Raw genomic sequence first — 24708 nt, forward strand, 5'->3', positions numbered from 1 at the left:
CACCAGCGAACTCGAACCCAACAAGTCGAAGAATACTACTCAAGTTGGACGGTCGCGCGATTTCTCGGTTCGGACAGGTACACTGCGTTTGGGCCTGGTTTAAATACGTTTCGATTTCGATTCGATTCGATTTGTTTTCCGCGCTGTGGCGGGATCATGTGAAGTGCCAGGCATCCCGATATCTTAGGAGAACGTCTTTTTAAGATTTTTGAATTCAATCTCGTCGCAAGGCAACCGTCGCGTCATTGGGGGCTCTGATAAAGCCTTTGATACGATAACGATCTATATATAATTATGATTGTGCAGAGAACTGTGCGCTGAGATTACGCAAATTGCAAGTGACAACCGTCGGCAGAGTATTCTCCGGTAAATTTAGTTCCCCCTGAGCATTGCGTGCTCAAGAAGATCTTCCCCAACCATAACCCGAAAAAAATGATATATTTGAGAATGCACCTTATAGCGGATACCCGCCACTAAAAAATTGTTACTTACATTTTTAATTTATATAACGGTGGTGTTAGTGCTGTTCTGGTTCTGATTGCCGATCTGGGGATGCTCTCCCCCTTTCCAGTTGTGGTTGTCTAACCCGTTTATGCTTTACTAGCTTGGACTTGGCCAAGCAAAGGAGCTGGTGAAGTGCTGAAGTGCTGGCCAAGATGGAGTGAAAGAGACAGACACGCACATACTACAAAAAAAAAAAAAAAAAACAATGCATCAAGTTGTTGTTCTGATGCATCAATGTATCTGTAAGATACACGTACTTGCCGCACACACCTTCTGCTGTGTGTTTCCTTATTGACTTTGCCTCTGCCCCCCAGTCCCTGGTCCGAACTCATTCCCGTTCCCTTCGTCTTCTCGGGGCAATGTTTATTTTTGTTAGCTCGCCCAGCAAGCGGGAAAAACAAGTTTTTATACCCTTGCAGAGGGTATTATAATTTTGGTCAAAAGTGTGCAACGCAGTGAAGGAGACATCTCCGACCCTATAAAGTATATATATTCTTGATCAGGATCACCTCCTGAGTCGATATAAGCATGTCCGTCTGTCCGTCTGTCCGTCTGTCCGTCTGTCTGTCTGTCTGTCTGTCTGTCTGTCCGTCTGTCTGTCTGTCCGTCTGTCTGTCTGTTTCTACGCAAACTAGTCTCTCAGTTTTAAAGCTATCGAGTTGAAACTTTGCACACACCCTTCTTTCCTTTGCAGGTAGTACATAAGTCGGAACGGCCGGGATCGGTCGACTATATCCTATAGCTGCCATATAACTGATTGATCGGAAATGGCATAACTTCGTTGTTTTTCAAGTTAGAAGGTTGGGACTTTCTATGGATTCTTATTTGGTCCAACTTATACGATCTGCCAAATTTCATAAAGATCGGTCGACTATATCCTATAGCTGCCATATAACTGATTGATCGGAAATGGCATAACTTCGTTGTTTTTCAAGTTAGAAGGATGGGATTTTCAATGTATGCTTCTTTGGTCAAAATAATTCGATATGCCAAATTTCATAAGGATCGGCCGACTATATACGATCCGCTGTATATCTAATAATATAGATGCGTGGCGCCACCTATCGGACTGCGACTGAACTGCAAGGGTATATAAACTTCGGCTCCGCCCGAAGTTAGCTTTCCTTTCTTGTTTTCTTTGAAACCAAAACAACAACCACTGAAGCTGAAGCACTAGGCACCACCACCACCACTGGCAGCAGGAGCAGCAACTGCGCTGCAGTTTGGCTCGCTTTGCTTTTTGGAAAATACTTTTGTGAAAAGTTCAAGTGAAGACAACTGTTGCATTCAAAATACCACAAAAAATATATATACATTTAATGATATATCTTTATATATCTCTATATAGTAGTGGAGCGGAGAAATATGCGTTAATTAGCGGCCAGTGGCGGATAAAAAGCATATGCCAGTGACTCAAATAAAGTCGTTAATCAAAAAGCCGTGTAATTAGCAAATGTCGCGACATACATATGCTATCCAAGCGAAATAAAACATAAAAAAAAACCCAAAAACCAGCCATCAACAAGTAATGCCAACGCATGTGAAAGTTTTTTTTGGCTGCATTTAAAAAAAGAAATACAAAAAAAAGTGACAAAAAAAAACAAAGTGTGTGACATAAATAATTGATTTCAGTGAGGCGTCAAAAGAGCAACCAACGCCACAAATATTTGCATGCAACAAGTGTTTGCCATATGTCCGTTGCCCGTTGGGGCGTATTTTTTCATGTGTTTATTGTGCAATTTACTCAAGTGACCCCATGCACTCCTACCCCCTCGACTCTCTGCCACACGATCCCATTATTCTGGATTTCCCTTTAAATGCACCAACGATAACACCAGTTCTGAATCATTTCGTATATCTCGCAGCGAGCAAGTGTAATACAAAAAGGGTGTTTCGAAAGCATAAGGAACCCAACAACATGGGCTTCTCATCGGCCCTACAGAGTCGGGCCGGCCATGAGGCGTTGATCGTCCGCCAGGACGCTGAGCTCCGACTAATGGAGACCATGAAACGGTCCATCCAACTGAAGGCCAAATGCGACAAGGAGTATGCCACACAACTGACAGCCGTGGCCCAGCAGGGCTTGAAAATCGATCGGGCTGACGAAGTCCAAATGCAAGGTAAGGCATTCGATTTTCAATCACAGTCCCGATAAGATAAGTCATCCCATAAGCCAAATTTGGTCAATTAATTGGTCAATATTAGGAGGTACAACACCTGTTTCACAAACACTTTTAGGATAAATATTCATCAGAACACATTCTTTGGATAATAAACTTAGGGTTAATGATCTTTTGTGAATAAAACCATTTAGATAAGACATGGGTTTCTGATATATGCCAGTATATATAGTATTATATATCTCTTCATCCCTTCCTGTTGTGCGAATTTTGGCAGCCTGGCAGACTGAACTGGACAATCGCGTGACTCGATCGCATTTCCAAGTGAATAATACGCGTTGGGTTTTATTTCAAACGATTTGAGATAATCGCCAGACAAGCAAATTGTTTTCAACTACCGGGCTCTGTGTGGCATCATCATTCCTATCCGGCGGACAGGACTCCGCCTCGTAGTAATTGCCGCCCAGTCGTTGCAAAACGTTCTGGCCATTCTGGCAGTATCTCAAAGATACTTAGACACTAACTGCGACGACTGCACAACTTGCCAGCTGAGCTCATCAAAGTGTCGACAAAGTGCAGCTGCCACAGTCTTACCCCCACTTTTGCCATTTTTTTCTTCTATTACTAGATAGAACATCCATGCGATGTACACATGAAATTGCTATAATTTCCAGTCAGTGTCAGTTTTTGGCTTGGGAAATGTGTTTTCGTTGCTGTTTACATTGCCAAACAAACGTATCCGCTGTGAGCGTTCCAAGCGTACAACCACCACTCCACTATACCCAAACAATAACAGACCATGGCGAAGCTAAAATGATTTAGTTCGGGCCATTTGATAGTTCCACGGACTGCGATTTGCCTCTCTCACCTTGACCATGAACTTGAGGCGCCCGATTTGGTTTGACTGCAATGACCTGGAGTTTCTGCGGCTTAGCGAAGCGCAAACATATTTAATTTCTTGCCAAAAACAGTCTCTCGTATTATGTTTCAAAAAAACACACTTCTCAGCAACCAGAGGCTTGAGTCTGAATGATTCACTGGAGTTTCTTACGACTTCTATCCACAATTGAGCAAAGATTTAAACGAATTTAAGATTCTTAATGAATCAGAGTCTGTGGTTTTGTGGTTCAGGAAGCTTACTAGCCTGGTTACTAATAAAGATATTGTTTATCGGTTTATTACGCATGTAAATATCACAACTATCTCAGTTTCGTGGACTAACAGCCTTTGTTTTCTCCCTGCAGGTAGCCTTATGACCAAATCCTGGCGATCCTATATGGATGAAGTGGACCAGCAGGCCAAGCAATTCAAATACAACGCCGAACAACTGGAGGTTGTTTGCGAAAAACTAGCACATCTCTCGCAGGATAAGCGGAAAGCCCGGAAAGCCTATCAGGAGGAGCACGCGAAAATTGCGGCCCGTCTGAATCATGTGAGTGTCGCACCCAAAATATTCATTAAAGAAACGTGAATAAGACGCACCCCAATCGCAAAAAGCCCCAACACTGAGAGTTAAAAAGAGTTTAATTTTAAAAAGTTTTTAGAAAAAATAATCTCTCAAGTGCTCCATTAAAGTGTTTTCTATTTAGTCCATCTACAACTATCCAATTTCCGGCCATTAATTCAATTGTTTATATGTTGATTATTTTATTTTTTCGAGTGTTTGAAATTTATTTATGATTACTGCTGAAGAGTCAATAACTGCGACAAAAAGAAACAATAATAATCACTTGAAGCTTGGGGCTCCAAGAGCCTGGATCTACGCCCACAGTGGCCTTTTGTTGTTCGTCGGGCTATTGTTCGACATTCTTATAGATACTTAATATTTGTATAATCAAAATAAATATTACGCTCTTCTGCGGAAAAGAAGAAACAACTTTGGAGCATAGCTAAGCAGCTTAAGAGTCTTGTAAACAGTCGCAAAAAAAAATGAACGAGAACACCGATTGCCATTGTGTTAGAGCCAGGCGATGTACTAAATCAATAGAAGTGTTTATTTATGAGCCGTGTCGTGAGGCAACAAGTTTATTAACCCATCGGGTAGAATATTAGGACAAGAACACCAACCAGCAACACGAGCATAAAGAAGGGTCAACAAATTGTTAATATTCACGGGTGCTGACAGCAAAATTAGCATTTGACAGCCCACCGAGAACTTTTGGGGAAAACATTTTAGTCAAGTACGAAGAGGTTTATGTTTAGGTTTTTGGCCAATGTGTGTTGCCTGGTTCTAGTGCCAAAATGGCCGTTCTCGATGACCCAAAAAAAAAAATGTTTTGTTTTTCGATTTTGACATAGAATTCTGTTTTGTCGCCGCTACTGTTTTGTATCTTCCTGCGGCCTTTGTCAAATCTAAACAAAAGTCTCGTTTGCCAGTGCATCTATAGCTTACTGTAGTATTATTTATTTATTTATTTATCTATCAAGATAGCTATCTATTTTTGCGCCGCAATTTCAACGGTGCTGTATGGCCCCCAGAGAAGGGGGCCAGGAGTGAATGCCAATCAAAATTTGAACAATTTGTCGATGATTTCTTCTTCCCATCGTTAAACAATGTCTAATATCTGGAATTGTTTATTGCAGTTCAAAAGTTTAATGGGTTTGATGAAATGTTCGCCAAAACTTAAGGCGATTTATTTGCAAAAACTTGAACGCCAATAAAGTGTAATCAAATAAGCAGCAAAGTTTCCAGCACACAACCCAATAAGAAAAAAAAAAAAAGGGTAAAAACTGGCAACAGCACATGCTCCAAACTTGCGCCAAGCTCGAGTCAATTGACAACAATTTAGTGAAATAGCAATAAAAAATTACAAAGCAGACAGCAGCAGTACCAGAGGCAGATACAAAAAAAAAAAAAAGATACAAAATTCTGGGTAAGACTCCACAGACTCCCCAGTAGAAGCTCGCCTTTGGCTGTGGCTTGAATCAGTTGAGCATTCATCTTCAGTTCTCAAATCCCCTCCAAAGATCTCTACAGAGAAAGATATCTTCAAGATGCTTTAGGTGGCCTTTTTTCCAGTCTCAACTTCTTTCTCGAAACAAATAATAGTTCCCTGTGTAGATTCTCCTTCGGTTTTCTGTGTTTCTTTATTGGACTTTGAGTTTGTAATATTTGCGCAATGAATTGAATAGAGCAGCAGCCATAATAGCAACCACAATAGCAAGAAAAATTGAGTTATTGTCGATAGAGCGGGGCAAGAACTCATCGGAGAATTGTTGTTGTATTGTTGATTTAATAAGTGTCTAGAAATGGGTCGCCGAGTTGGATACTAACCGCGTATCTACGTAACTTTGTATCCGTAGTGTGTGTGGGCCATTGCAATCGGACGTCATGGAGGTAAGAATTGATTCTATATGGTGTTGATGGATTGAATTGCAATGCGGTGTTGATGGATTGGCGTTAGATTATTGGGAGCAGGCAAACAAGCAGCTCGTTTAAGATTGAAGAAAATTGATTAACACGCTATGCTAGGAATTAGAAAGCCTTTCAGACTATTCTTAACAGATGATAATAGCTGTTTACCGACTTATTTGCCATAAAATGTACTTTAATTAGCTAAGAGGTTATAGTTACATAAATATGAATATTTAAATAGGTTCATAATATGGTTACATTTTGGGAGACACTCTTTATTGCCAGCAAAGTTATCTATCACATGCACAATTATACTGCTGTTGTAATAAAATTCCTTATCGAGTTTACTGCTTTCCTGGAATAGTGCCTATTTGCCAATGTAACTAGTCGGCAAACTAATAAATATGTCTACCTTAATTACCCCTTATGTACTTCATAAAAAGCAATCACTTAGTCAAAGCTGTCACCAAAAATATTTAGGAATACCATTTTGTACAACTGTGAGGATGGTTATTAATTGGAAACACTTAAGGGCGTTAGGACAGCCCCATACTTCCCAGCAACACCGCCCGGCGCTGGCCCGCACCGCAGCTAATGGATATGGAATTGCCTTTAATGTATCTTTGTATCTTTTGGCCTGTCAAATGTGCTGCACACACGCCCCCACAGATGCGGGAGTGGGCGAGCTAAAAACGCATTAGGGCTCACACTGCGATTCAACTTCCGGGTGGGTTTTCCACCGCTTTTCCAACGCCACACATGTGCCCAGCTTTGCTGGGGCTTCACATATTTCTCGCCCTGCTGGCCCCGGCTATCTTTTGTATTGATAAACCGCAGAAGGCATGCTAAAAGGCCTCCAGACTCGTTCTCCAGCCTCAGATACATTTCAATCTGGTGGCATTGAAAATACTGCACCGATATGTACTAGTACTAGTACTCGTATTAATTACAATAAGTTCAATTCAAGTATCTTTATAGCATGACCGGCAATGGCAACTACAATCGGTCGTCTGTCTGATCGTCGTCTCTGGTATGTCAGATAAGCCGATAAGATATGGCTTATGTGTAGGTTGGGGGGAGGAAGTCAGGGGGCTGAAACTTGGCCCTCCAAGCTGACAAACAAACAACCTAGAACCAACAACAAAGAGCAACTCTACTGCAAGCGGTAGCCACATCAAATGTATCTTTCAGCTGCACATGGCCAGCCAGCGAGTCGGCCGCACTTGAAGATACTTAACGAATGGCATGCAAAAGGCAAGCGCTTGATTGAAATTCCCCATTAAGCTCGTACAAATCGAGTCTAATGTACAATGGGGGAGGTTTTTGTATTCCCATTGCTTTAGAGACGGCGCCAAAGTTTTATATTTTTCCATCCTAAATCCACACACTCCTCCGGGTGTGTATTCTCCCCCAAATTCCCCGCAGTTGGCGTCCTTTTAGTTGAGTCAATTGGTTCTGAACACAAAAGCCTTTCGGACAAGCCATTTAATTGAGCTGCATTGACCTGAGCCCCGCCAGTTCTCAAGTGTCTACAAAGTTTTCCCCCATGCATAATTGCCGCACGCACACACATCCGTAAGCCGGAGATAGGATGATGTATGGGATTTAGAAAAGATACTCGGAAAATTTTGAGGAATAAATTAAAGATATTTTCTGTACTGGTTGTATAGAAAGCACTGTAATAAAGGACCAAGATTTAATACTTTTTCTTCATGTGTATTTATCCGGATATCTCTGACTGACTTAAGTTAATGCAAAACTAAAGTTGGGAAATGACTTTCTGGGTAATCTCAGAGGAAACTGAAACAATGCTATCGTGTGGCAGCTCTCTGGGAAACAGTTTCGCACCACAAGATAAATTGAGTCCCAAAAACTGAGCCAAGTACAGGGTCACAAATGCGTTTCGTATATTACCATTTCTGGCCATAAATTCTCGATGTCTTGATCCCTAAATGCTATGCACATAAAATGCCAAAACAACTTAACTGTTTGCCGTCTGCGTGGGGGTTTTCTGGGTGGGTTAGATGTGAGAAGCGAGGGGTCTGAGGACTGGAGGAGCGACAACAGTTTCTTGACATTGCGACAAAAGCTGCACAAATTGCAGTCAGTCGGCAGTCCAGAGTCCGGACTGACGACATACAAGACAAGGCGCACACACATGCTATTGCTTTAGCGGCGAACGGGGACAACTTGTAGATACTTTGGTATCTGTTTATCTGCTAGTCACTGCCATAAGTCGCCTGACATGTAAGCCCAGTGATTTCCAACTTTTCGCTGTGCAGCTGCGAACCCCAAACTCGCAACATCAGAGAGTTGGTCCCAAAACTGCACGCAGCGTAAAAATTAGAGCCCGATATTTGTTGACAACAAACATGTGACAAAGTTTGTTTTCGAGTCGCCACACAAGGGGGTGGCATTGGATAACGATTACTTTACCGTGGCGAGGGGCAGGGCATACCCCCATACCCCCATGAAGTTGTTAAAATGAAACTTGCGGTTGCCGGACGACGACGTCATGGCGTGCGTCTGGCGTCAAACGCCCGGGGGTTGGTTTCCCAATCCGTGCTGCCTGCCCCCAAAAAATTTGAGGGTTGCTGGCATAATTGCCACATAATGGTGCTCCGGGTGAGGCGCCACTTCTTGCCATAGCTATGGGGCAGTTCCGTTTGAACTGCAGTTCTCTGACTCATCTGCAACTTTCGTTTTTGGTCAGGTCCCAGAGACGCTTGTTTGCGGAACTATTAACCAGCCATCCAATCGCAGCGACATGGTCTGGGCAACTCAAATGCAATGCACTGAAAGAAAATTGGAGGACATGGAAAATATTATTTGAAAATAGATATAGGAAAACTTTTTCATCTTCAAAAGATATATTTTATTTCTGTGCAGTGTACAGAAAAGCGTGTTTGCCAAACCCAAACTTTTCGCACCAGCGTTGATGATGATTACTTCCGTCAAGCCATGACATTTTCCACGTGGCAGCAGTTTCTCCGGCATAATGCAATGGGGCACTTAGACTGCCTCAAATCTGTCTGCAGTTTTTTTTCGCCCCAAACCCACATTATCTTCACTGTCAGGGTTAAGTTTTCCGCAGCATCGGAAATAAAGATGAATGCTTCAGCGGAAATACTTAAATATATATCTGCCTTTAAGGTTATATCCTTGAACACCAATAAATTTTCTTTTAAAAATAGGAAATGTTTTTTTATAGTGTCAAGTTCCCATTAGTTCATTTTAATCTCACAATTATATTAATTGTTCTCGCCTTTCTCGTTTTTCATTTGGTGATTTATATACCTCGTTATTGGATTTCGCCTTAATTCATTCCCTTGCCTTTCATATCGCTTTTAATTCGTTTTTATTTTATTTATTTTTGCTCGAAAATATCATCAATTATGTTTGTTGATTCTGCCAGCCGACTGGACTCGCTGCTTTTGTAGTTTTTTGTTTATGGGTGAAGGTGCGGTATCATTTCAGTTTTTTTCTTATTATTTTTCCTTCATTACTTTTACCAATGCTGTGCAAATTATAATCTACAAGCGACTGTGAGGGTCGCCCCTGGGTCTGGTTTTCTCCCCCACGCCTTCATGATCGGATTCGGAACAGCAGCAGCCAACAAATTGTTTACTTATAAACCAAAAAAGAATACTTGTTTATTTATAAACACAGATATCTTGTGCGTTTTCGCTGTGCGCTAAATGACGACAAATTAAAGCTATTTCTTTGCCGCTAATTTTCTAAGGAAATGAATACACATAAAAAAAATTGGGACTACTTTTTATACTACCATTGCAGGGGCTAAAATAATTTTTCTACAATACCGTGCACCTCAACACCATCAATCACATACAGTTCTATTCCCCACGGAAGGCTATGCTACTCCAATTTTTCGAACTATAACATTCCAAAAAGCTTCCGTTTCGATTTGAGGATCGTTTCTTTGGAGGTTCCTCTTAAAATATAAAAAAATTCATGGGAAGCACAATACGGCATCCAGCGATGTCCATATCTTTGCCAATTCTCATCTGATTCTTGAGCGGAATACCTTAATCGATTTGTATATCGATTCCCCATCGATCTGCATCAAAATCTGGAAACAAAATATTTTTTAGATTTTTTGTTTCATTTTTCTGGGGGATCCCCTTTAAGATGTTGAAAAATGCGTGGGAATGACAATATGGCCCCCAGCGATGGCCATATCTTTGCCAAATCTCATCCGATTCTTGAGCGGAATACCTTAATCGATTTGTATATCGATTCCCCATCGATCTGTACAAAATCTGAAAACAAAATATTTTTTAGATTTTTTGTTAAATTTTCAAGATGTTGAAAAATGCATGGGAATGACAATATGGCCCCCAGCGATGGCTATATCTTTGCCAATTCTTGAGCGGAATACCTATCCTGCTTTTTATATCGATTTTCTAAAATCTGCAACAAAACAAACAATTTGTAAAATTCATTTCAGAAGCTTCCATTCCCTTTGTCCCAGACTTTATCCCTGCACGTGGCTTTCGGTTCGTTTGCATTTTAATTTCGGGAAGTCCAATGCGGTGGCAAATTGAGTTAAGCCCGTTGGCCAACCGCAAAAATGGCAAAAATAAAGGGGGCAGAGTTGTGCTTAGGTTGGGGTGGTTGGGATCGGGTGACAGACCGACGGAGAGAGGGGAACACTGACTGACAACCGGCCGAGGAAGGCGGAGTGTGCAATGTCAAGTATCAGGGGTGACAGGCCACGTGAATGGCAGGCAGACAGGACAAGCCCGATGAGATCCGCACTGGATGACAACAATGCATAAAAGTCCTTACGTCGCGTCCTGGCTGAAATTCTAATAACGCCGAAAAATGTCAACAAGCTACTATGGGGCGATCTGGTAAAGGAAGCAAGAGAAAGCCTTCAAAATGGGGAAATTTGTGTTGCTATTTGTGAAAATTTAAGATAATTGAAAACCCATTTTGCTGCTACTATTTTTAATAGTTTTGCAAAGCAATGAAAACTTAGATAATAAAAATAACGATGTGCTTTGAATTTTAATTGAATACTTAAAAAAAATACTTAAATCACAAGACATAAATTAACTATTAACTACTTCGTAAATACTTTACAAATTGGTACTATTACTTTAAGGAAAAAAAATCACAATTTGATTATTCAACAAAGTTCTCTGCTTTCTTTTCAAGAATATCTGTATTATTAGCCCTCTATTAGTTATTTTTATTGTCATCTGCAGTTCGGAATTTGGTAATTACCATTAACCTATACCTATAATTGCCATTTTTGCAGCTTAAATTTGTAAAGCTTGTAATAGTTTTTTTTTCGGTTTTACCCAACTACTGTAATCTGGCCAGGCCAGTTGTTACAACCGCCCACCGCTGCAGTCTGCGGGCAATTTGTTTTCAGCCCCGAAGCTCAGCCAAGTGCCAACAAATTTCGTTTCGTGTCATGTGGCCCCATGTCCATGGTTACGGGCTGGCCCTTAACTCTACAGTTTTTCGTTTGCCCAGACACACGACGAGGGAGGAAGACCACGATGATGCAGACACAGGGCCCAGACTTATGCCAACATTTGCCCAGTGCAACAAAATGGCAAAAATTTTCATTTATGGACATGAGTGGGATACATTGAAAATCATTTGCCAGAGATTCAAGTCGCTGAACCGTTTTTGATTAAACTAATGGGACCATAAATCATCCCGACATGCCACATCCATTGGCGGCAGCTTTAATCAAATTTAATGTTTGGATGGTGGCACCCCCAAAAAATAATATACTATAAAAAAAAAGCCATCACCTATGGAGTACGGCTAACAATTAAATTGGCGGAGCCGTAATCATGGGCATTTTACGCCGCATAGACACTAGCTATAATGGGTAAAGTTATGCCGGGCCCAGGCCCAGACGGTTTTGGGCCAGGAATGGGGTTGTCTGGGCCAATGAGTCTAGGACTGTATGCTGCCGCTACTCTGGGCTCTGATAATGGCAACGCCGTCGCCATTAACAAAACGCATTATTGTTCGTAATTTTCTGTTAAACTGTTGTTCTAGTTGTTGGTTTTGTTGGGCTAGCCTGGGCAGGGCTTTTGCGAAGGGGAAAGCAATTTTGCAGAACGGCCTGACGGCAATCAACAAAACTCCAAACCAGACACGCCCCCAGAAACGTCGCCGGCATTCCGTTTTCCTACGAAAACGCATTCAGATTCTTTCTTTGCAAAAAATAATCACGTTCCTTTTTGGCCAAACAACCCCCTCTAACCATTTCCCCACTAATTTTCACTGACTTGGTAATATTTTTCGGCTTTTTACGATCCCCAACTCGAGAACAACGAACAACGAAAAGCAGAGGAACTGACTGAACGAATCTGAAGATGTTGTTGACGTTGCCCAGCGGCAATGGCTTTTAACGCTTCCCTTGCTCATTGCTCATACGCAGCGTTGGCTCTGGCAATTTTTATATTCTCCTTCATCCCCCCCCTCCCCCAGCTGAATGCTGAGAATATAGTGGAAAATTGAAAATCAACGAGAGATAGAGGCTGGTGGCAATGGCAGGGGCGTGGTGGCAGGTTGACTGTGTCTGTGATAATTCAGTTTCGCTAATTTGGAATGGCGCCAAATTGAAAATAAAAACTTTTGCTAGCTTGAAAAAAACACACCTCTCTAGAGGCTAGATACAGTATACAATCGATAATTTAGCTAATTGAAACATTTTTCCCCTAACAACCGGTACTAGAGGAAAAATAAATCAACGGAAATGTGGTTGGAACATTTCAACGGAAATTAAATTTCACTTAAAGTCTAAATCTATTAAAGTTGGGCTAGAAAATGGATCAAAAATATATAGAGAGCACCGTATTTTCTAGTAAATCATACAGATATTAGGAAACTGAAATATAGCCACATTCAGTGTCTTTATTATTTTAAATACCTCTAGTTTATATAGAAAACATATTTGTTCCTTTTTACTTTCCGTCATTCGGAAAATTTGCTTGTTCTCGTTTCTTTTCAAAAGTGAAAATTTATGTTTACGATGGCGGCTAATTTATGTTGCACAAATATTCCCAGAGTAACAAATATTATATATTACAAACAGTGCATTGTTTGGGATCAGAAATAGAAAATTACGTAGCCGCCGCGTGTGCCGCCAAAAGTGATATTTTTTTATTTTTGCTAAAGTGCAATGGGAAATGCGACAGCTGCATGTAGAAAATTAATACCGGCACAATTGTGTTTGATTTTTCACAAATTTCTGCAACAAAAAAAAAAAAAAATAAGCCGAAAACGAGAAAAGATTTTATAGCTGACTACTAAAAATAAAAATGGCGCAGTGCAAGCACAGACGCCAGCCCATGAGTCAGTTGGGTATATCCGAATTTGCCAATTGAATCGGTTAGCCAAATGGAAAGCCACCAAGGTACTTTCATCATCAGCCACCATCAGCTGGAAGCCCCAAAAGTGTGGGCATAGGTCATGTCGACTTGTGGCGTGTGCTGTGAGAGCTGAGACCTGAGACCCGAGACCTTATATTCTCGAGTCAATCGATTTCCTTTCAGAAAGAAATCACCTTGAAAACAAGCTTGGGCAAAGGGGCAAGGCAACTGTGAACAAAAGGACAACGAAATTGTTTTGTTTGTGCTCATTAAAATGTACTTGAACAGCCCCAGAAGTGTTGACATCGTTGGCTGAAATGGGAAAAGGGCTGGAAACCCCACAGAGCGAAGGTAACGCAAAGTGCAACGAAGAGTGAAAATGACAGCCAAGCAGAAAAAGGCATAGAGGGCATATAATTTTGATTTGATTTATGCTGAACCCAGCGAGGGTTGCTACTACAATTAATGCCAATGGATCATGTGGACAAATTTTAAATGGAGACACATTTAAAAAAAATGTAAATTGTGTATATTGATGAATGTGCTAATTTATGAATTGAAAGTGCGAAAGTTACGTGAGCAACCATGAAAGTAAGCCGAACATGACTCAACCTCAGAGCATTTAAAATAAGTGGAACGGAAAGCGTGCAAAAATAACTTTAAACGAAAGATGAAATACAGCAAGAGAAGCTGTTTAGAAAAGATTTAAGAATACCTTTAAAATTGCTTTTAAAACTAATTCATAAGCGAAAGTATCATTTAAAAAACACAAGTATGTAGAGTATGAAGTAGAGGCACCTTAAAGGTAACTATTTAATTACATATTTTCAGACCCACCCATTTTCGTAATTGATAATAGTTTTGCCACTCTACCACACCTTTTTCGATTATTTGCTTTGCGATTACTTTGGTAATTAAAATTAACCTAATAGGGTACCAGGCCAAATTCCAAAAAAAAAAAAAGAAACCCGGCTATGTAGAGAAAGGGAAACCATAACACCAATATGACATTGAACTCGGGCCGCAATATTCAAAGACCTCTGGGCACTTTTGGCCCACCCTCCCCAAAAGTGGTCAAGGCGAGTATTTGAACTCGGGCTTCGAAAGACACAAAATAGTGACAGAGTGCCACTAGAAACTGGACGGACCACACACAACGATACCGCTGGGAAGTCTCACTTATGGCTGCGATTATTTATGGCCAAGAGACCAACACTGGGGCTGTGTCAATGGCCAACAACGGTCAACAACGGGCCAACAGTGTGGCCGGGAAACGTGCCAAAATATGAAGTAACCATAACTTTTGTATTTACTGCTAATTTTTATTAAGGTCATCCCAGAAATGGGTATTCGCAGTTTTTTTTTTGTTTGGGGTATTTCTGATCTGGAACTGGATGTGACTAAAGCGACTGTGCGAGTTTTGTGCGACAGGGGTTGACTTGGGTTGGTTTTTCCATTCGCCACATTTGGCGACTTCCAAGTGATGTTGATTGTCAGATGAACTTGTTTCGTTTGCGGATTTACCATGCACCACATCCGCATCCGTGTCATCCGTATCCAGCAGAAAGTGGAGCAGAAAACCTGAAACACACACAACCTGAAAAGAAGTCTGGTGGCAGTCAGTGTTCATTTCAGGTTCTCGGCGTGCATCTCTTGTCGCGTTTCACGTTTCGCATTCGCAAATACTTAATTGAAAAGATTTGGAGTCAATTATTGCGAAAGAGAAATTCTTAAGCGAAAACTTTCGAGCGTGAAAGTCGACTTTGTCTAATTTGTGCTGGAAAGCCGACAATCCGACAAAGCCAACCAACCAGCCAACCAGCCAATAAGCCAAAAAGCCGGCAATGGCTAATGATTATGATTTGATGTGCATTTTGGCATTGCATTAACACTAATAAGAAGAAAAATTGCCTGATAAATGAGAACACGCCCACAGACACCACCACAATACTCAATCCCATTTCGTATAACAATCTCATAATTGCCATCTAAATGAAACAAATTGGAAAAGTAAAGACAAATCCGAGTATCGATGCTGGGAGCAACACCTAATTGGCAATTTATGTAATGAGGCTTTGATTATCTGGTAATTACTTCGAGAAGTGGAGCAGTACGTCAAGAAAGCTTGATGACGTTAAATCGATAGATACATTAAGGTATATATATATATACATATTTATATCCGATAAACCGGTTAATGCGCACTTGACTCAAAAAGGTCTGCTTTCCACTTAGTATATTCAAAAGAATTCATTTTAATTTACGGTCAAAGTAATCACAAGACCGGCGAGCAAAGTTGATCGCCCTCGCTCTGGCTGGTACGAGAAATCCCAAAAACAATAATGAACCAAACCAGACCAAAAACAAAACCAACAAAAAAAGGAAGAGAACTGCTCTAACAAGGCCATAAACAATTAAAAGAAGTGACAGACTATGTATGACAATAAATACTAGAAACATCAGCAGTGGCGACGTCAAGCTCACGTAGTTGAAACGATTTTTATCTTGTGTGTGAACTTTTGTTTTTCCCCGTTCTCTTAACATTTTTTTTTCTTAACTTATTTCTCGGACCATTCTGTGAAATTAAGTTGCTGCTGCCGCCAAATCAAGTTAAGATTCCTGGCAAAAAATAAACAATAAAAAAAACCCCCAAGAGATGGCGCTTGTTTTGTTTGAACTTTAGGTTTTATGGCCATTCCCCACTATGGTCTTGACCAATTTGGCTAATGATTCTGGCTCAGAAGTTACGTTTATTGAATACTAATCCGTTTGATTTGATTTCTGGTAGAAACGAAAGCAATTCACAAGTCCCCAACCCGAACCTCTCGATCGTTCAAGTGTTAACATATCGTGTTATATTTCGGTAACCCCTTAGAACCCATAAATTCACGGCTTAAGCCACCGACATTGGACCATCGGAGGGCCTTCTGTTTGGGCCGCGCACCATCTCATATTGCACGAATTCTAATTGGAGTTGCGGCTTGGCCAGGCGCAATAAAAATTAAGTTGCCGGTTCGAACGGAGCGCGTTAAAAAGGTTTTCAAACACGCCATCAGCCAACGAACTGTCTGCTAACCTTTTTTTCTTTATTTTTTTATTTTGCCTGCTTTCCAGTCCCTTTATCTCATTATAATCTACGCGCATGTGCGGCACATTCGTATCTTTTCAGTCATTTTCAAGTACACTCTGGCCTCAGATGCAGGCTGAGATTCGAGCTCTGTGGATTCGAGCACTCTTAAAAAATTGCAGAAATAAAATACAATAAAAAAGGATTTTTTGGAATAACTTTCTAAATACTGTATAAACTAAAAAACCTTGGTTTTGAGCGAAACAAAAATCTATTATACTTTTTAAAATAAAAACCTTAATTATTTTTATAGAATTTTTTATCACAGTGTAGACAAAAGGAACAGAACCAGGGAGCAGGGGAAGAGTCAACGGCAAACAAGCGCAGACAACGTTTGTCGGTCAAAATCAAAATCAGCCCCAGCCTTTGTTCCTTCAATTCCGAGAATCGTGGACCAGTTATGAAACAAGTCTGCAACATGCACACCAATACAGACGCCACACAATATCCATGGAAAGGGGAAGATGGGGAGGGGCAGGTGTGCCGAGGTGTACAAAGAAAACAATAAAGAACCCAACCCGAGGGCTAAAACGTACTGGGCCCGAATCTGGGCTTCAGTCCGGGACCCCAACTTAGTCTCCGATAGTGCTGCGCCTGCGCGGCAGAACGAAGTACTTTATGGATCGAAGACAACAAACTCGAGGCTTTTGTACCTGCCACTTGGCTTGGGGCAGAGCAGCGACTGCGGTTACGACTGCTCCAGTAAACTGCAACTTAATTTCTGGCTCGATGGTGGCTGCAGCGTTGCAAGTACTTCATCATGTTTGGGGGAGCAGTAAAAATAAATTAACAAAAGACAGCCAGCCAGCCAGCCAGCCAGCCAGCCAGGCAGGCAGTCGGCCAGCCCAAGCCGAGCGAAGCCATTCACCACTTCCCGGCTGGGACTGGTCTAGCTCAATATGAGACGTAATAACTTGGCCGAGAGCCGTGCGAACAGAGTGTGCTCCTTGACATCAAAAGCGCAGCTGGGCCTGGAATCAAGTTCAGCCATCGGTTTTGCCCAACTGCACCGAAAGATAAAAGGAAACTGGAGGCTGACTTTTAAAAACAATTGTTAAAAACAAAAATTATACTGCTACATTAATTTATCGTCCTAATTATCCCTTTAGTAATGAATATAAAACAAAATACTAATAGCCTAACTATTATTTCATAGTGTAAACCTTAAGTTATTAAAACCTTTTAATGATCTGCTGGGGTTTTTAAAATTTATGCTTGACCGCTGAAACGATCTGCAAAATGTACTGGCGCTGCTGAAGGATTTTGTGTATCTGTGGATATGCAAAACAAGTTGCAAGCGACACGTAGGTGTCTTTGAATATTGAAAAGTCGTTCTGCAGCCTCTCCTGCTCCTCCGGCTGCTGCGATTGAGACCTCCCGGAACGGCTGAGCGGCGGCAGTGGCAGTGGCAGTAGTGCTGGCAGCCCCCCAAAAACGAAAGACTTAAGCAACGAACTTGGCCAAAACATGCTCGGGGCAATTTAATTTTTTTTTTGTTTTTTGGTCATTGCGAAGGCACTTTCACTGCGATCGTCAATTTTGCCATTCTATTCTTTTGTCTGAATTTGATTTTTTTGTCTGTTGCCGTGCTTTCGTTGCGACGACACTCGACTGAAATAGAAAGTGCTGGCAGCGCCAAATATCGCCGAAATAACATTTGCAGATACAATTTAAATTCAGACTTTTTCGTCATGCTTCTTTCACTTGGCACGCATGCAAATTTTTGTGCAAAAAAAAACAAGAAATGCCAAACAATAGTCAGCCAGCAATAAAAAATGTAAATAAACTTGGCAAATATTATTCACGGAATGGTCAGAAACTATAGCAACGAAAGTGAAGATATTGCGTGGCAATTATGTTTGTGACTGATTTTTAATTGTTTTGAACGTTGGATTCAACAGAAGCCAAAACTGCTATAGACCGATTACAGTTAAAGCCATCAAAACGGGTTGGTATCGTTGATATTAGCGTGTTCATTGTTGGGCTGGCCGCCCCGTCTGGCGGTTCAATGACCAGGCCCAGGCACGAACCACGACCACCATCGCGACCACGACAAGTCCGGCCGGCCAGCTCTCTAGGAAATTATTCGACAAACCATGGTTGGTGCTGGTCCAGGGGTCCATGGCGAACTCGTGTATTGACCAACGGTCGTAAATTTGCATAATTTGCAATTGCAGACTAAACGCCAGTGTTTAAACTATCCCAAATGTTTCATAAAACATCATTATTACGAGTCTTATTGTCAAAGCTGTCAACGCTTATGCAACATCTTGTGGTGCCCCATACTGATACAACAGATTGTTCGGCCCGATGGCGTTTAGTTTATTGAAAAACTCCCCAACAATCAGCTGCATTGATTTCCCCACCACATGAACCACAACAAAGGAAAATTCCAAGCGCGTGCGGCATTTCCTATCGTTTTATTTCCATGAGCTGTTGTCACAGCTGCTGCCAGGCCGTTTCATATTCAAATTTTCCTAGCCAAGAAAAACTCTCACGCGCTGCCAAAAAAAAAAACTCCGTCTAGGGTTTAGTTTTTTGACTTGTTTCCCATTTTTCCATCTGTTTCGGGTTACTCGATTCGGTGTCTTTTTTTTATTGCATCACGATTCCGCAATACATTTGACAAATTTATTTTGATTAAAGGCAATTTCTTTGGAAGTGTAGACATGAATTGAATTTCGCTTGATTGAGTTGTGGACTTTTATTGTTATTAGCTGTATGTGTCTTCATATGAGAGGGTATTTTTGGATATACTCTTCAAATTTTTGGGGGTTCAAATATTCGCTGAATATTAAATGATATCTGCTATTATAATTATAACAAAACATAGTCCTCAAAAACAAAAGGCATATTAAATAATAAGAATAGCGGACAAGACTCTAACAAAGCCTCTTCTAATTTGTCACAAAAACCTTAAATTTCAATTCAGTGTTTTATGTTTTTCTTTGAATTTTTATTGAGTGACAGCTTGCAGCTTAATTTATCACAATTAGAAGCCAGAAATTTTCCGCTTGATTTTGTGTCCAATAAAAACAGAAATTCATTTGGCAAAAGCTGAGAAAAAATCAGAGACAGAAACAGAAGCAGAAAATCAAATCGGCCAAGTCGAACAAAAAAGAATGAGACTGATTAATGCAAAACGTGGAACCAGCTGGCACAACTTGTCACAGTTTCCATTAGGTCATCGCCACATTTACATATGGATTTGAAATTTTTCAACTGTGCGTTGTTCCTCCCCGGATCCACATCGACTGAAGAATCTTACTGAAATCGTGGTGGTCCAAGTCCAAGACCAAGTCCAAGCTCTGTGTAGATGGAGGGGAAATGCCGTGAGAAAATCGAGAAAGTTTCGCTGGCTCTGTGCAGGTGGCAGATTATCAACTTTCCTTGGATACACCTTGGTTGGACTTTGGTATTGGCGTGGTGTTCTGGCTGAGCACGAAAAAAAAATTGGCAATCATTTGTAAACAATATGTGTGAGGCGAGGTCCGCCGGGGGGAGCGGGCTTTGGGTTAAAAGCGGCGGGGTAGCCGAAATGCTATTGACTGTTTAGCAGCGCTGAGAAGTAAGAAAAACGGCGCGCATGACCCACTTTCGAGCCATGTTTATTTCTTTTACTTGCGGCCTGCCGCTTGCCTCTCGCGCTCTCTCTTTCTAAACAACTTTTTAGGCAAATTAGCAGCTGCAAAGGCATTGAAAGTTGCTTAACCACTTGCCGAAAAAAAAAACACACTCATACGTCTACTCTAAGCCATGGCCAGAACCTTACAGAATTGGTTATTACGTAGCCGATGGCGGGGGAGAAACAAACAATAGCAACAAGTTGTCTCGATTTCAGCAAAATTCTAAGATAACTCTCGAAACACTCTCGACAATACACTTTCAATGCCAAATAACAAAAACTGGGTCAACAATTTTTATACGTCCGAGCTATACGCATGCAATCAAATGGCTTTTTGCTAGCCTTGCCATTTTCTAGCCAGTCGAGAATTCTTCCCGCGATTGTCATTTAAGGTTTGCGTGATCATTCAATTAGTTAATTCATCTCCTCGGCTGTCTTCCGCATTTAGTGGAAAAGTGCAAAACCGTCTGCAATTAATATGCACCGTCAACTGCACAACAGCAACATCAACAAAAAGCGGCTCAAGTTGCAGTCTTAGGCCGCTTAAACGATGGGATGGGTTTTTGGGAAATTCATGATGACTAATTCAACAAGAATATGCCAATATTTCGCAGAACCCTTTAGACTATATAAGCCATAAAGTGAGACTTATGGAGAATGCAATTTTAAGCAAAAAATCATTAAGTTAGCAGTTATTATATCACTTCACTAAACTATTTATTGACACAACACCCACTGTGCCTCAGCTGCACACTATGGTCTATGGAACCTTAACTCAGCAACTTTGCAGCTGCTTGACTAACTGCACTTTGTTGCCATTAGTCTGCGGCTTTAGTTTCAGCCTCGACTTCAGGTTGCCCCGACTCTAGCCAGTCCCCAACCACCAGCCCCTTGACTTGAGGCCCAAAGCGAGTCCCCCAAGAGTCCCCAGAGCCCCAGAGTGCAACAAAGTCGCTGTTGATTTTGTTGACACTGCTAACGGATGCTGGCTGGGATGTTGGCTCAGCTGCATAATGCTGCAATCCTTTTTGCCCAGTCACTTATCAGTCATTTGCGAGAGCCGCTTTTCTTTTGGCCTTAAAGTTGTTGCTGGACGTGTACCTTGCATAATATTCAAACGTGAGAAAATGTTTAGCAAAGAAAGTGTGAGAGATAGTCAATGGAGCAGATGGAGGTGTCGGCGGAATAAGTATCGGGGATAGGAGTGGGTTCCATTATGCGATTGCTCGCATGTGGAGCACACTACACTACGCTACCCAAAAGACGAACACGTCGCGATGACGCTACCGATAATCATGATGTAATGAGTTCGAGTTTGTTTTTTGGGAAAGTGCCCTAATGGCCACCGACCACAGACCACCACGGCACGCATCGACCGCATTGAAGCCCCAAACCCTAAACCAACTCTTCTCTTTTTGTATTTTTTTTCCAGCTCACCGACGAGGTGGTTCGCAAGAAATCCGAATATCAGAAACATTTGGAAGGCTACAAGGCTCTGCGCACGCGCTTCGAGGAGCACTATATTAAAGGTAATTTAATATTTAACCAGATTCCGATTGAGCTATTTCATCAAACTATAATACTGCTCCCAGCTCCTGGACGTAGTGGCCGAAAACTGGACGATGTCAGGGACAAGTATCAGAAGGCCTGCCGCAAACTGCATCTCACACACAACGAGTACGTGCTATCCATCACGGAAGCCATCGAAGTGGAGAAGGATTTCCGCACAGTTCTCCTGCCAGGCCTCCTCGAGCACCAGCAGTCCGTCCAAGAGAGCTTCATCCTGCTGTGGCGCAACATCCTGCAGGAGGCGGCCCAGTACGGAGATCTCACGGCCGACAAGTACAAGGAGATCCAGAAACGCATCGACACTGTGATAGGCAACATCAATCCGACCGAGGAATATGGCGAGTTCACCGAGAAACACAAGTAGGTTTCCCTTAATATCTCCTAAAATATTTAATTAATATTATTAAATATTCCTTTCCGCAGAACCTCCCCCACAACTCCACTTATTTTCCAATTCGACGAAACGCTCATCGAGGATATCCCCGGAAAGCTTCAGTCTAGCACCCTGACGGTCGACAACCTCACGGTGGACTGGCTGCGGAATAGACTCATGGAACTGGAGGGAGCGGTCAAGGACTGCCAGGAGAAGCAGCTGAAGATGATCGAGCATGTGAATGGTGGATCGCCAGTGGCCAATGGAAGCATCATTTCGAATGGCAGCAACAACTCCAACGGCATTCAGTCCAACAAGGATAGTCTGTGGTAAGGAATCTCTAAAATCCATTAAAATCTTTCGTATTAAAGTATATTTTACTTCTAGCCGGCAATCGAAGGACCTAAATGCTCTGCGCTGCCAGGAGAAGCAGAAACAGAAACTGGTGGACATGATCAAATGCGCCCTGAACGAGGTGGGTTGCGAGGAGCTGCCCTCGGGATGCGATGATCACCTGACCCTCGAGCAGAACTTTATCGAAAACGGCTTCAACAACGACCAGCAGGTTGGTTTCTTTTCAACTGATTCCCTTGGGTTTTGGCCATTTTTTAGTCTGTAGCTTACTGGTGATTGGTAAAAACTAAATAACTTTAACGAAACTCATTTCTTTCTCTCTGGATGCTGCCCTCTGACCTTACCATATACCACATACTCTACACACCCATACCCATTGAAACATCCCAACAAACTAAACCCAACATTTGCCAAACGGAGCAGCGCTCCAACTCCACCAGTTCTCCAGGGCTGGGCATCATGAACGAGCTGATGCGACGCGGTGGGGTACTGACCCTGCTCCGCGGTAAGGGCCGTCATTTTAAGAGAAAGTCCACACCCCAACCGGCCACACCGATGACCAGATCCCGTCAAGGACGCTTCAACAAAATGCAGCCACGCTCCCAGAGCCTCGGATCCTTGTCGGTAATTAGGAATGGGGATGCGCAAAGTCCTGCACGTTACGAGACCATTACTAACCATCCCCTGCGACTGGCGGCCAGTGTCCATTACTTGGGCGAGGAGATACCGCTGAGTGCCACGCCTCCTGCCCTGCCACGCCTTCGTCGCACCCAGTGTTCCATGTTGTGTTTGGGCGAGGACGAAGAGCCTTTGCCGGAGGCTGAACCCGCTAATGTTGTTGTTCTTGCCTCGCCCGCCCCGCTCACCAAGCTAACCGCCGCTGTTCTTACTAACACTAACAACAATCACATCTACGCGGATCTGGAGCTGAGCCGGAAGATGCAGGCCACACCCGAGAGCGACGATGAGGAAATGGAGGAGACCCCGGCCAAGGGGGAACAGGTTCAAATAGAAATCAACCACAATCAGCCGGTGCCACAGAACTCCATTGACGCGCATCTGGACAGGATCGATGAGCTGAATCGGATGCTGGACGATCGGTTGAAGAGAAACCTTCAGCCTGGCGACGATGTGAACGCCATCGAAAGTGCCGAAGAGGGTCAGGTGCAGAAGCGCAATCTGGTTAAGGACGCGGATACTCATACCAAACGCAGTTCCAGCTCCAGCTCGGAGTGCCGCTCCTCCCAGCTGAGTGCCAAGGATATGGGCCACTCCAAGAAGCGATCTCTATCCTTTACCCAGAAATCAATCAGTAATATTCTAAGCAATCTAAAGGAGTTCTCCAAGAGCCCGCTGGTGCGGATGAGCAAAGCCACCACCCTGAACGAGGAACAGGATGCGGATAAGCATCCGCCCAGCCAGCATTCCAGCAGCAGTGACTGCCAGGCCAACACCAGCAGCTCCAGTAGCCAGAGTTCCAGCAATAACAATAACAATAATACCAACAACAGTAGCAATCATAACGCCTCCCAGTCAACGATCATCACGAGCACCATTACCACAACTATCACAACCACGACAACGACTACGACGCCGTCCAAGGAAACCTCAAGACTGAAATTCAAAGTGCCGAAGATCCAAAAGAAATCGAAAGCCATCCGTAACACATTCCGCTCCAAGCTGCTCAACTTCCAGCTGAAGAGATCCAAGCCCTGCAAACAGTGCACCAAGAGGCGACGCATCCATCCCAGCAAGAGTGTCTTCGACTTTGCACGGGAGTTCGATATGGAGAATCCCGAAGGATCGGGCTCCAACGATGAGCAGTTTTGCAATTGTCCGCCACCGGAGCCAAAAGTAAAGCACTCCGTCCAAATAACCGGCCACAAGGAGCGACCATTCGAGTCCAGTTCCGGGGAGATGGAGGAGCATGAGGATCACGATCCGGATAACGATGATTCCGGCAGCGATGATGTCCTCAGCATGAAGGATCACTGCTACTGTGTGCCCAGCCTGGCGGCCAGTGTGAGTCCCTCGTATCCGCATCCGTAGCAGTATCCGTATCCGTATCCGTATACCCGAGATGCTATATAATCACCACTGCACCCCAATGCATCGAGCTACCGTATCTAAGGCCATATCTTATAGGCGCCATGTGGCGCCACCGCCCCACAGAGAATGAATCTCCTGCTTGCCTCTTCAATTTGCATGTTTGATTGATTGTGCATGTTCAACGCTCACGTTCACCATTCAATATTGAAAGCATGCGGTGGAAAGAGCTTTTTATCAAGAGATCCAAAAATAAAACACAGGGTGACCT

The 24708-nt window shown here is 42.6% G+C and overlaps 1 protein-coding gene across 8 annotated transcripts in view; it reads left to right on the forward strand.

Annotated features, from left to right (window-relative positions):
• The window catches only part of LOC6500553 (tyrosine-protein kinase Fer), a 27812-nt gene continuing 3104 nt past the window's right edge, over positions 1-24708 (forward strand). For 2 of the 8 annotated variants that reach the window (XM_044714253.1, XM_044714261.1), the window contains exons 1-6: positions 2370-2624; positions 3869-4056; positions 21528-21624; positions 21688-22024; positions 22088-22366; positions 22425-22602. In XM_044714253.1, the coding sequence (XP_044570188.1) occupies positions 2423-2624; positions 3869-4056; positions 21528-21624; positions 21688-22024; positions 22088-22366; positions 22425-22602 (1281 nt within the window). In that variant the 5' untranslated portion in view covers positions 2370-2422. Of the gene's footprint in view, positions 367-1852; positions 2625-3868; positions 4057-21527; positions 21625-21687; positions 22025-22087; positions 22367-22424; positions 22603-22814; positions 24414-24708 lie in introns of those variants that run through there. The other 6 variants (XM_044714248.1, XM_001953428.4, XM_044714251.1 and 3 more) reach the window with 6 other exon arrangements.

The sequence above is a fragment of the Drosophila ananassae genome, chromosome 2L (genome assembly GCF_017639315.1).
Source record: "Drosophila ananassae strain 14024-0371.13 chromosome 2L, ASM1763931v2, whole genome shotgun sequence".
Taxonomy (NCBI): Eukaryota; Metazoa; Arthropoda; class Insecta; order Diptera; family Drosophilidae; genus Drosophila; species Drosophila ananassae.